The sequence below is a fragment of the Malaya genurostris genome, chromosome 3 (genome assembly GCF_030247185.1).
Source record: "Malaya genurostris strain Urasoe2022 chromosome 3, Malgen_1.1, whole genome shotgun sequence".
In the NCBI taxonomy this organism is placed as follows: domain Eukaryota; kingdom Metazoa; phylum Arthropoda; class Insecta; order Diptera; family Culicidae; genus Malaya; species Malaya genurostris.
Window position 1 is genome coordinate 254,102,491 of NC_080572.1, and position 13,217 is coordinate 254,115,707.

A 13,217-nucleotide genomic window follows, 5' to 3' on the forward strand; every position below is an offset into this window, starting at 1 on the left:
ATGGAGGTATTCATGCAGGTCATCCTCTCCTCTAGCATTCTTGCTACATATCCAGCTCAGTGTAATCTGTTGTGTTTTATGAGCCTTTAGATGTTAGCCATGACCGTACAGGACAACAGGAACTACAGCATTTCAGTTGGCTACGGAGTCCGTAGAAAGTCCAATTAAGAGCCGCAACAAGTACTTTTTCCACCAACACCGTTTGGGCTTCTCAACTAGCCACTATTTAGTCTTAGTAGAATTTATAGTCAATCCAATTATCGCACCTCATCTTCTGTCTTAAAATATACAAAGGCCTCTTTCACAGCTCTACGATCAACACCAATAATACCAATGACGTCTGCAAAATTAAGAAGCTTAGTGATGATGGTTCCGTTTCTCTGCAAAACCGGATCTTTATATCGCCCCTGTCTAGTAGTGTGATGATGTCTCTCTCATATTCTCATTGATATTATTAAGGTATTCTTCAAAATACTGTTCATTCAACAGAAACAAGGAACGTTGACTAGGCGTAAACAGTATAAGCTACAAATCGAAACAGTTTTGAATCAAATTAGGAAGAATTTTTCCGTTTTTTCATTGTCGCTCTAAATGAAACTTCAAACACCCTTCGCCCCTTCGCCCAAAAGATCTTTCATTCAAGCTTAAGCCATCTCTGAGAAAATAAAGTAAACTTCTTTTTGAAATTTTTGACCCCTATTTCCGATACTTTCGGGATCGTAATCCGATGTCCAATTCAGAAGAATTTTTCCTCGTTTGGAACCGTCGTTCTACACAACGACCGTGTGTAGAACGACGGTTCCAAACCGTCCTACCGTCGAGGTGGAATCAAAAAAGTTTTTGTTTCTTAACTTTATACGCTCATCGAAAAATTAGTTACCCTCATGGAACTAAGCGGGACAGTCAGTGCTATCAAACGACAGCTGGTATTATTAGAGTACGCGTTAGCTCCCGTCGTACTTGTAGTGTGTCAGAGACAATCAGCAATCCACGACTTTCATAGCTCGGCAGTTGATGTAGAATATTCCAAAGTAATCGACGAAGAACAAAACGAACGAATCTACACTGTATCGATTCTATTTTATGAACTCCATTGAGGTAGTAAAAAAGGTTTCAAGCAACCGGACAATATTCTATAGTAGAAAGAACGAGTAAGCAGTATAAGGACTTTAGGCAATAAATATCAGTATGATTGATTGATCGTCAGTCAGCAAATAGCATCAATTCCGGTTGAAGAAAGATCGGGTCCTTTAGGCTGCGGATATGATAGATCTTGAGGACATCTGCGATAGATATGCGCGATCCAACAAGCGAGACTTTAACATCGTTGCAGTACAGCACAAAAATCAAAGGAATCAGATTCCTTCCATGCGGAGCTGTAGATGCTCGGAAACACAATCGTCATTCATCGAGGGACGTTTCCATCAAGGCCAAGCCGATCCAATTTTGCAAGTATGATGTCGAAAGCAGAGCAGAGATCGAAATACGTAGGCCACGCCCGCGTACAATTTCTTTGCGATGACGTTTGTCACGTAAGATTTAAAGGATAAGAGTTTTGTGGCTGTGCAGCGCTCCGACATGAACCAGTGTTGAATGTCATCAATACACTACTTGCAATGGTTGGATATTGCAGCCTGGAACGAGCAGTTTATCTCTCTTATTGCCTTTCTTGTAGACCAGAAACATTCCATGAATTGGAGACTACTTGGAGAACTTAAAGATAGCTGTCTGTACCGAATCCACGTCTACCAGGTGCACTAGATCAATATATCTTTTTATGTTAACTAATTCATTTAAGTACATTTTGATCTTAAAGCACTATTTTGATAGTAGAAACTCCTTCTTCAAAACGTTATATTTGTTTACTTGAGTTCTTACTAGAAACATACTTTTATTTAATGCTAAACATGTTGAATTTTGACCCAAAAAAAGCCAAAGAGTATCTGCCAAAAGCGTTGATTTTTTTAATCAATAAAATAAGGCATCGAAAAGACATTCTTGTTGAGACTTGTGATGATCTTGATCCAACCGACAAAGCTTGTGAACGCTGGTTTAAACGTTGATTTTTATGTTATTATCAAAAATCTGTTGTAATTCACCTAGTGGTGTAATAATGCCTTTCTCATGTGAATGGTAATCTCAGCAATATTACTGTGGTATTCTTAAATAAAAAATGGTTATTGAATAGAAACCGAGAAGTTTGTCCGGGCGAAACCTAGCACAGCCTTAAAATTATTTTTCAGTTATTTTCAGCATCGGTCTAAATCGGTTCCGGAACACCTTTTATTTGGGCCTTTTCTTTGTGAAAATTGGTTGAACCATCTCGAAGACAAGTGAGTGAGCTCCGTTTTGGTTTCCGGTAAACGACCGTAACTTGGTTAAAGCCGGGTATAAATAAACGACATAAATTAAAATTAAGCTCCTTTTTGGAGATTTTGAGTCATATTTTTGGTACTTCCAGAAACGCATTCTGGGGACCGTTTTTATGGCCAGTAGGTCGGGACAAAAATTTGATTTCAGCTCCACCAAAGACATCACATTAACAAGATATTCAGCTCTCACATTTCCCGAACAAATCTTTGGCAATATTCTTTTTTGCGACCATGGCGCCCTCAGGCGAGTCCGCATCGAATCACGTATATAGAAGTAGGGGAGAGAAATGTCAAATTCGCACGCGACAAAATAGCAGCACTGCGCACCCATACAATTGACATGACATGTTGAATGAGACGCCGAGCGATGGCGTTGCTGAACTGAAGATTGAGATCGCTCCAAGCTGACAGGGTCTGGCTCCACCTAACTTTTCGTGTTTCTTTTGAGTCCCGTAAGAACTATGCAAAATTTTAGCTCGCTCGGTGAAACTATATTTTCGCGACCGAGGTGTAAAGTTTCCCGCATACGAACACTGCCAGCTGGAAAAATATGGCTGGCAGACATTCTGGGGCCGACTGCCTCACCGCTGCCAGATGTACAACTCAAACGATACAACCGTATCCACCAGGATTTTTCCACATTGAAATCTTTGACATTTTCAGCGAAGGTGAGAAAACGCTCGGCTAACTTAGATACAGGTGACTTTGTTTTGTCAAATTGGATTTGACAACCGTCACTGAATCAATTTTGGTAGCCGTCTGGTGGCCATGGCTGCCCAGGTAGCCAAAACGCTATGCGGGTTGTATGGGACTTTACAAAACAAAATCGTCCGGAGATCACCCTACAGACTCTAAAAATCAGTGAATGTGTTATTTTCGCAGGAAATTTTAGAAGAAAATCTTCGAAGACCGCGAGACAATCCGGCATTTGTAGAAAAGGTATTAAAGGAAAACCGATACAAGGTCCGAATAATGGGTCATTCCTTAATATATCTAGCACCACTGCTGGTCGTAATATAATTTGACTTTCTTCCATTAAGCTATAACGGTTGATCTGAAATGTTTGATGTCTTCACGATAGTTACTCAGCTCAGTATGAAGAATCTTTTTAAGTGAAAAATCATGTTCCAAAACTTAGCATGTAAGTCCTTTCCGAGAAATAATTGCTAAGGAACCTAAATCAAATTCAAACCTTTTTGGGGCCTGGGGCAAACAAATCTGTAGCCTCATTTCTTAAATCTTTTACTTAGGCTTCTACATTTTTAAAACATCGAGTTTATATTCCATTCACTAAAGCTTTTTGCCTTTCTCTTTAGAAAAATAATAGAATTGCTGTAAAGAACAACTTCTGATCGGAGCCGCGGAGACGTCTCCTGTTATATACGTGTGTGTTGTGTGTATGTATGTTATCCTTTTCAAAGTTTTTTTTATCTCCTCGCAAGTTTCTTGGATATGACTGAGTCGATTTCAGCAACCTTAGACTTGTTTGAAAGCTACTGTTAGGTCATTGATCAATTTCGCATTGGAAGCGTATTGGACTATACACACTAGATCGATAAGACTTTTTTATCTTTATTTTATTCTATGTCCTATCTACAGAAAGGTTGATAAGCTTCACTGTTGCACATTGCTGAACACCGCCTACAAGGTACTCTCCCAAATCCTTTGCTATCACCAATAGCTAATGCATTCGTAGGGCCGTACCAAACGGCATTTACTGGGGTCCGTGCTACTACGAATCACAAAATTGCTGATTTTTCATGGATTTATCTTCACCCGCACTGAAGAAAAAACCCATGCAGCATCAATCATAGTAACCCTTGAGTCAGTAGACAACGTTTGACAACTCTATCAGTCGAACTCTAAACACCACGGGGTCGAAGCCGCTCTTTTTTCGCTCCGGACAGACTGTGACCCGTGAAATTTATAGTATGAAATGCCTGCCGGAAGTTGCGTCGCTCATGTAGAAATATAATTAGGGCGACGATGCGGTGTTCTGGTCCGATCTGTCGTCGCCCCATTACTCGAAGCGATCGTTAGAGGAGATGGAGCGGCTGAATATCGATGTGATACCCAAGTCGGCGAACCCGCCCAACGTCCCCTAGCTGCGTTCAATTGAGAATTGTTGGGCCAACCTCAAGCGTAAGATCTACTTAATTAATTTTGTCGTGAAAACTGGAGTAATTTATAAATAAAACGAGGAAATAACTCTAAATATTCCTACACTCATGTTTTCGTGCGCCATGGTGAATGTTCCGGATATTTTTTTTCAAGTAAACTCGTTATTCGAGATAAGAATCCGACGATTACTCCAAAAGTATCGTGGAAATAACGTACCCACGCATCACCTTTTCATTGACTTCAAAACGTCATACGAAACAATCGATCGAGAACAGCGATGGCAGATTATGCACGAATACGGTTTTCCGGATAAAATGACACGATTGGTCAAAGCAGCGATGGATTGAGTGATGTGCTACGTTCAAGTATCTGGGACGTTCTCGAGTCCCTTTGAATCTCGGAGAAGGTTACGACAAGGTGATGGAATTGTCTCTAGTTTAATATTACTTTGGAAGGTGTTATTCCGAGAGCGAGTGTTGACACGAGTGGTATTATCTTCCGAGTGTCCGTAAAGCTATTTGGCTTTGGGCGGGTAACTTTGAGAAGATAATGGAAACATACATCGAACTGAAAGCCGAAGCTAGGCGCCGATAATAATACCAGTAGAGAAATTCAGAGGCGTATTTTAGCAGGAAATCGTGAGTACTTTGGACTCAGAAAACCCTTTCGATCAAGTAAAGTACGCAACCGCACAAAATCATTCGACCTTTGGTTGTGCTCAATGGCCACGTATAATAATATAAGTGACGTGACCAACAAAACGCGTTGTTATTTTACTGCTCAATTTTCTCTGAGATGGCTGAGCCGCTTTTAATAACTCTAGGCTCGCTTGAAAGGTACTACTGAATTGTGGTTCAAGTTCGAAGATCAAATGGTTGGCTTTTCCGGTTCCGGAGATATAATGCTATAAGTGACGTAAACGACAAAACGTGTTTTTTTTATACCGCTCTGTTTCCTCAGAGACGGCTGAGCTGATTGCAACATTTCTGTATAAAATGTTCAAAACGACGTATGTAACAATGAGAGATTCTCTTTGTTTACTTTCTTTTTTGATTATTACGGCACTCTTAGCAATTCTTCTCTCCAATTATTTGCCGATAATAATAACTAAAGCTATCATCTTTTAATCTGCTCTGGAGAAATTACCGAAAAAAGCAGGAATATTTCGCAATAATCGAAAGAGAAAGTAAACAAAGAGAATCTCTCATTGTTACATACGTCGTTTTGAACATTTTATACAGATTTCTTGGTTCGTCTGAAAGCTACTATTAAATTTCGGATGAAGTTCGGTAATCAAATGGTTTTGACTTCAGTTTCTGAAGATCTAATAGTATAAATGACCGACTAGCTGTACAATTTTCATCGGCTGAATTTTCTCGAAGATGGCTCAATAAATTTCGATAAACCAAGGCTTATTTAAAAATCAAAGTAGCAAAGTCTTGGCAGTACATTCCTTTTGTAGAATTTGGCCTTTCTGTTTCAACAGACTTCGCAGCCGATTCTTATAGTGTGCAGAATCATTGCATTGCTAGTACTATGGATCCTACTGATACTAAGGCTGTGAACAATTTCGCGGTTAATTTTAACTTTTGGTTAAAATCTGACACTCGAGTGATTAATTTGATGTTGTCAAAAATAACCCTGCTCGAGAGCATGGTTATTTTTGACAGATCGATAGTTATTTTCCAACACTGAAAAAAATCTCGCGATGCAAATTCTAATACTAATTCTTTAGTTGAAATTATTTCCAGTGCAAGTGGAAAATAAACCCAAATAACTTTCCGTCCGTCAAATTTTGAAATGGGCCACAGTTTTAGTCAAATTTAACTACTCGACACCAAATAACCACTCAAGTGTCAGATTTTAACCAAAAGTTAAAATTAACCGTGAAATGGTTCACAGCCTAAGAATCCTTTCAGGTCGGGGCTCGAACATACGACAACTGGCGTGTAAAGACCAGCGTCCTATGCATTGAACCGCCAACCCGGAACAATATTCAAATGGTCCTTTTTAAATTTAAAAACTAACAATATCAATTAAATTTGGAAGGATTATGGCGAACATTTCCGATCCAAGAGATGTAATGTTATTTACGTAACCGACAAATCGCAGTGTTTTTTTAATACATCAATATTTCTTGGAGATAAAAATAAACTTGATTTCGAAAGACTTAGATTCGTTTAAAAGCTACTATTCTGATTCATGGGTTAGACAATTAGGGTTTGATACTTTAACGTTTCGTCTTTGACTCATCTGTGCATAGCAGTTCAAATTGAACTGCTTAATGCGAAACTCGGCAGTTCAACTTGAATCGCTAAGCAGACGTAAAGTTTCTGCTATTTGCAGAACACTTTTTTTGCATCGAAATGCAATGTCTATAATGGTGTGCTGAACGAAAACGTGTTTTCGACTCTTTTTGTTCGATGCAGGTTTGGTGATTCAGGGGTTGGTCAAATTTTGTGCTAGGGCATATAACCGATTTTTATATACACTGAAGTCTTTTTTTATGCGAATTTACGTATCGCATAAAAAACCGCATGAAAAAACCACATAGCTCTGAAAATTCGCGTAAAAACGCATGAAAAACCGCATAACTCTGAAAATTCGCATAAAAAACCTCACAACTCTGAAACTTCGTATCAAAAAAACCACATAACTCTGAAACTTCGCATAAAAAAACGCAGAAGGGAAACTGCATAACTCTGAAAATTCGCATAAAAATCCGTATAACTCTGAAACTTCGCATAGAAAAAACCGCATAACTCTGAAAATTCACATAAAAAAAGTCGCGACCTCATTGTATTTACGTTTCGTCTTTGACTCATCAGTATAGACATTGCATTTCGATGCAAAGAGAAAAGTGTTATGTTTTTCATTTCTCTGATTGGGTTTCAAGTAGAAAAAAACAGCGGGTTTTTTTTTGTTGACTGCTAAGCTACTATTCTGATTCAGGGGTTAGACAGTTAGGGTTTGATACTTTAACGTTTCGTCTTTGACTCATCTGTGCATAGCAGTTCAAATTGAACTGCTTAATGCGAAATTCGACAGTTTAACTTGAATCGCTAAGCAGACATAAAGTTTCTGCTATTTGCAGAACACTTTTTTGCATCGAAATGCATTTTTTTTTTTTTATTTAAAAGATGTTTTTTATTCAGGCCTATTTGCGTACAAGCTTTACGTGGCCGAATTAGCCGATTTTTTAAATAAACAATGTTTTGAAGTGGATCTCGTTGTCACTCTTTTTCTAGGAGGAGAAGAGCTTCCATTTCCCTCCTGCGAGGGTTGAGGGGCACTTTGTTCGTGGCTCGTCTCGTCCTCCATTGCCGCATCGGTGGTTTTGTTGTTGATTTCCGTCTTCTTTTCGTTTTCCTTGTTGTTCGCAGTCTTGAGCTCGTTGCTAGTTGCTGTAGGAGCGCCTTGTTGTACATTGGTTGCAGTTGTTGGTTGGTTTGATGGAGAAACAGGAGTACTACGCTCACTAGTTTTCGTTGTTGAACGGTTGACCTTGTCTTTGGTTGAAGATGTTCTTTTCGCAGTTTCAGTGCAAGGTTTACCGTAGTGTGCAGGTTGTTCACAAAACTGACATGTAACCAGCTGATTTTCATAGGTAATCAGCGTTTTACACGGATGTGTCCCACCTTGACCACAAATGATGTATGATGGAATTGCCTTACGTAGTTGCATACGTACCACTCGCACGCCATTCCGGATGCCGGGGAAAAAATTCCGCCATACTTCTCTTTCGATGGAAAGAACTTCACCGTATTGCGACATAATTTCCCGAACGCACTGATCGCTGGACTGCGGGGGAAGGTCATGCACGCGTACTTGTATGGCGTTGTCCACCATGTGCACAGGAATTTTGTATTTAATGTTGTCACACTCAACGCTGTGCACCTCGTTGTTAACCGAAGCGAATGCAATTGCATCGCTTTCACGTTTAAACATAATGTACACACAGTTAGACGCCTTGTTGAATTGAATCTCAGTTACATTATTAGCGTCTAGATGCATTCGTTCTTTAAGTAAGATTTCAATTTCATTTGCTGCTGGTCTAACTTTGCAACGCTTGAAATCTATACAAATTGAATTTGGCCTTGTTGGCCAAGTTTCAGGCTTTGTTAAATCGTATTTGACCATTCCGTACACTCTATTGTTCACTGCACTGTATTGTCTTTGTTTCTTTTGCCTCGACCGCAAACGATTTTCGACTTTGTTGGCTGAGATGCGAGCACGAACTGATCGAAATGCATTGTCTATAATGGTGTGTTGAACGAAAACGTGTTTTCGACTCTTTCTGGTCGATGCAGGTTTGGTGATTCAGCAGGGGTTAGTCAAATTTTGTGCTAGGGCATATAACCGATTTTGATATACACTGAAGTCTTTTTTTATGCGAATTTACGTATCGCATAAAAAAAACCGCTTAAAAAAACCACATAGCTCTGAAAATTCGCGTAAAAAACCGCATAACTCTGAAAATTCGCATAAAAAAACCTCATAACTCTGAAACTTCGCATAAAAAAACCGCATAACTCTGAAACTTCGCATAAAAAAAAACACAGAAGGGAAACCGCATAACTCTGAAAATTCGCATAAAAATTCGTATAACTTTGAAACTTCGCATAGAAAAAACCGCATAACTCTGAAAATTCGCATAAAAAAAGTTGCGTAAAAAAACGCATAAAAAAGACCGCATAAAAAAAGACCTCATTTTATTCACGTTTCGTCTTTGACTCATCAGTATAGACATTGCATTTCGATGCAAAGAGAAAAGTGTTCTGTTTTTCATTTCTCTGATTGGGTTTCAAGTAGAAAAAAACAGCGGGTTTTTTTTGTTGACTCGAACTTTATTATCTAATTTTTGTTTACACATTTGATTTATATATTCATAGATAATCGCGATTGTTCATTCAAGTTGAGTTCCTTTAAGTCGGCAGACCTTCGTTTGTGTGCTCTACATAATGCGAACATTTTTTTACATACTCGTATTTTTCTATATCACTCAATCAACAAGTAAAACAAAACAAGATATAAAAGTTCATTAATCGTTCCATTAAATGCAGTATTTACTCGCAAGACAATACTTCTGTTGTTTGGCTTAAAATATCTGCTCTTGGCCTGAGCTCGTAGTCCCATTGCTTTGCTTTTGTGTGTTTCTTAGTTTCTTCAATTTTGAAAAATCATGCATCATAAAAATGAATGTTTCTTCGATGCTGCATATCAAAATTATAAAAATTAACCGACAGTGAAAAGTAAAACCAACCAAAAAAAATAATAATACAAAATCTGAAAAGCTTCATTTACTTGCACAATTTGTTTCGGAAATTTTTCGAAGGAATGATGTTTGTTATTCTTTGCTATCCAGTTGAAAAGCAACCCTATTTTTCTGCATTATTCAAATGTTTGTGTTATGTATGCATGCATTTAGGCATGTTCTCTTTTCTTTACTTAGTATAGTGCAAATTAGAAAAAAAGAACTACGTCATGGTACCGAATACTGGATTGTGGCGGCAAATGCCTGGTCCATACTCCTCGTAGGCAGCTTTCGTGTGACAAACCTGGTAGAATTCGGGCTGTGAGCGAAAAATAAACCAGAATCAATATATGAATTCACACTGTTTCATGCATAGCAAAGCAGCCTACCGTTGATGCCAACATGCTTCCACCGAACCAAACGGCGTATCTTTGCATATGATGCGAGATCACCGAAACGTCTATTGGTTTTGGCTAAAAAAATAGTAAATCAGAAAAACCGTTTGCCGAGTAGAATATCGTTTTCTTCTCTCACCTTTATACGTCCTTCACTCAAGTTTTCACTAATTCTCAAACGGGCGTCCACGCTACGCTTGATGTCTCGTTGTAGTCGACGACCTGAGATGAAGTTTTAAAGATATTCACGGATTACTTCAATTATAACAAACTTACTGAAATCCCTGAACATTGTCGAGCCCCCGCTGAGTACAATATTATTATACAGTGGCCTTCGTACGTCTATTGGACAATTTTGGATTACAGTGTCAACAATCTCGGACAAAGGTGTTGTAAAGTCGGGGTTTGAGAACTCCGGGTGGAAGAATATCTCCGGTCCCAGGAATCGCTCGTACCCCACGTCGACCCCGAACGGTTGCTTTGTGATGGCATTGATTCCCTCATAATGACGCATCCATTTCGACGGTTCGGCATCATACTTCGCAAATTCTTTCGCTATGTCTGGACAGATGTAGCTGAATCGCTCCTTGATAGCCTTAGCCGTTTCCAGACTCTGTTCAGGGGGAATACCTACCTCACGCTCTCGCAATAGACTTTGGATGAACGAAGTAATATTCCGACCGGCAATCGGAATGTGTTTGATACACGATCCAATAACGTACCCTTCGGCGACCGGTATAACGTGAGTCACACCGTCGCCACTGTCGACAACGATTCCGGTGAGCGTTCGTTCCTCTACTGGGCGGGATGCCCAGCTAGCGGCTAGAGCTAGCACAGCTTGTACCGCAATGTACAAACCCGGTACGTTAAAGGTTTCGAACATAATCTCCGCGGTGTACTCTCGATTTTCCGGTGTATTTAGAGGAGGCTCCGTCAAGAGAAAATGATGATCTTCCGGTTCGGCTCGGAGGTACTTGAAAATACACTGCTCCAGAAAACGTTCCATCAAATCCCAATCCTCAACCAGACCATGCCGAACAGGGTACTACAATGAAAAAAGTTGTTTTACTAACTATTGACATGACTAAACAATAATCGAAAACAGAAAAAAATCATAACGTTCAAATTTTCTAATATATGCAATGAGTATATCATATATAAATAAAAATGAATAAAGCCCAATAAAAGGCATCATTATTTGGTATGAATCATCAATCTCTCACTAAAACTGACTTGATCTGCACTACACTATATTTGCACCATACCTTAACAGAATATCCAGTGGCATCAAACGCTTCATCACCGATGAAAAAATCTAAATCTTCCACTCCTTTTGTTACACGACGGGCACTTTGATCACCGACTTTGGCCGTTTCCTTAATGGCTATTGCCGATGGAATGATGAACTGAGGCTCCTTATTTGCTGCGAACCCCAGCTTTGTGTAGCTGCAAACAACAAAACGATGACGAGTTATGTGTAGATAAGAAAATTATCAGATATTGTGCTACGCAGAGTGCTTCACACTCAATATCCAACTCTGTACTTACCCTGTCCCGACATCGATCACACAAGCTGGTAATCTTCCGGACATTTTCAACTGTTTCAAATAACAACTTTTGCGAATCTGCCCCGGATACTAAAATCGAGACTTCAATTGAGTTAAAAACCAATTCTGATACTAATTTGAATCAAAATTATTCCAAAAACGATAATTTTTCAACCACACCTACAGAACGGGGAAGAAATTTGTCACTCCAATGCAATTTTCCTTTTGTGTGCTGATTCGCAGCAAGCACTGTCAAGATTAGTTTTGACAGCGTGCCAGTGCTCGCAGAAGTTTCGAAATTACTAAAATATTAATGTTTTTGAAATAATACACTGAAAAGAACGATATGTTAATCATATGTTCGAATTTATAATGAATAGTAATGAATCTACCATCCCGAATAAAAAATATTGTAGAAAAACAATACGATTTGCTGTTACAAAACCTTCCAAAATTTTGCTTTGACCATTGAAAAATATTTTATTGCATTGTTATACACTATTCAATTAATTGTGAACATGCTTTTTACAATAGAATGTATAGGTTGTTAAGTATCGTAACAATTCAAATCATGAAATTTTCTCATGCATTTTTTCTTGGGAAACAATTAAATGTACAGTTTGCATACTGTTTGAAACACAACGTGTATAATAAATTCAATTGTAGAATCGGAGAAACAATATATTGAATGGTTGGAAATGAAAACTATCTTGTCAAGATACAATAAAATGTATTGTAACCAATAGATCTAATTGTGAATCAGTTGTTTTTTATGTAAAATCAATGGTTTATTTTTTTACGGGATAACATCCCAAATAAATTGGAACCATATCTGTACGTTTTCAGAAATGTTATTTAGATGGTAAATAATTATGAGTTTCTCCTGTCGTTTATGAGGCAAAAAAATTACAATGTGAGGAATCTTATATTGCTTCATCGATGACGCGATATGTCGTTCCCATTGGAAAAACTGTATCACAATTTTAACTACCCCTCAGTAACTGATACAAAATACAATCCTTAAAAAGTGTCTAAAACTGGTATCACAAACAGATAAACTGTTGTTTTAAAAGCTACAGTTACGACCATTTCCGTGGTTACAAGCTAAAACAAATGATTCAAGTAAAAAAAAACAGTTTATCCGAAACTGAAAATTTTATTAAAATGTGACTTACTTGACGCGGTGAGAGCTTTTAATATCTACAATGGGATTAGGATGGGCATTGACGAAAACAAATCACCACGTTTTCGTTTGTGATAGATAGAATTCAACACAGATTTTAACATTCCTATTGCAAAAACTAACTAATTAGCTTGGAAACGTTTTCAAATTGCAATATTTATAATACACTGCGTACGGCACTAATCGCATTAAACACGCTCGTTGCACACGATGGTAAATTTAAGAAAGTCATTGGTAATTTTGAGAGTACTCGTTGATGTTTTTATGCAAAGTAAAAACTATCATTTGAAGAGCTGAAAAACTTTTGTTTCGAAAATGGTCTTTCATTGAATATAAAATGCTATT

The 13,217-nt window shown here is 38.3% G+C and overlaps 1 protein-coding gene across 1 annotated transcript; it reads right to left on the reverse strand.

Annotated features, from left to right (window-relative positions):
• Nucleotides 1-9,325: 9,325 nt before the first annotated feature.
• Nucleotides 9,326-11,923, reverse strand: LOC131437000 (actin-related protein 3). The gene is made up of 6 exons (XM_058606022.1): nucleotides 11,691-11,923; nucleotides 11,408-11,588; nucleotides 10,419-11,187; nucleotides 10,282-10,364; nucleotides 10,137-10,220; nucleotides 9,326-10,066 (listed from the first exon to the last, which is right to left on the reverse strand). The coding sequence occupies exons 1-6, from the start codon at nucleotides 11,732-11,734 to the stop codon at nucleotides 9,971-9,973; spliced, it is 1,257 nt and encodes a 418-aa protein (XP_058462005.1). The 5' UTR covers nucleotides 11,735-11,923; the 3' UTR covers nucleotides 9,326-9,970.
• Between the last annotated feature and the right edge of the window lie 1,294 nt (nucleotides 11,924-13,217).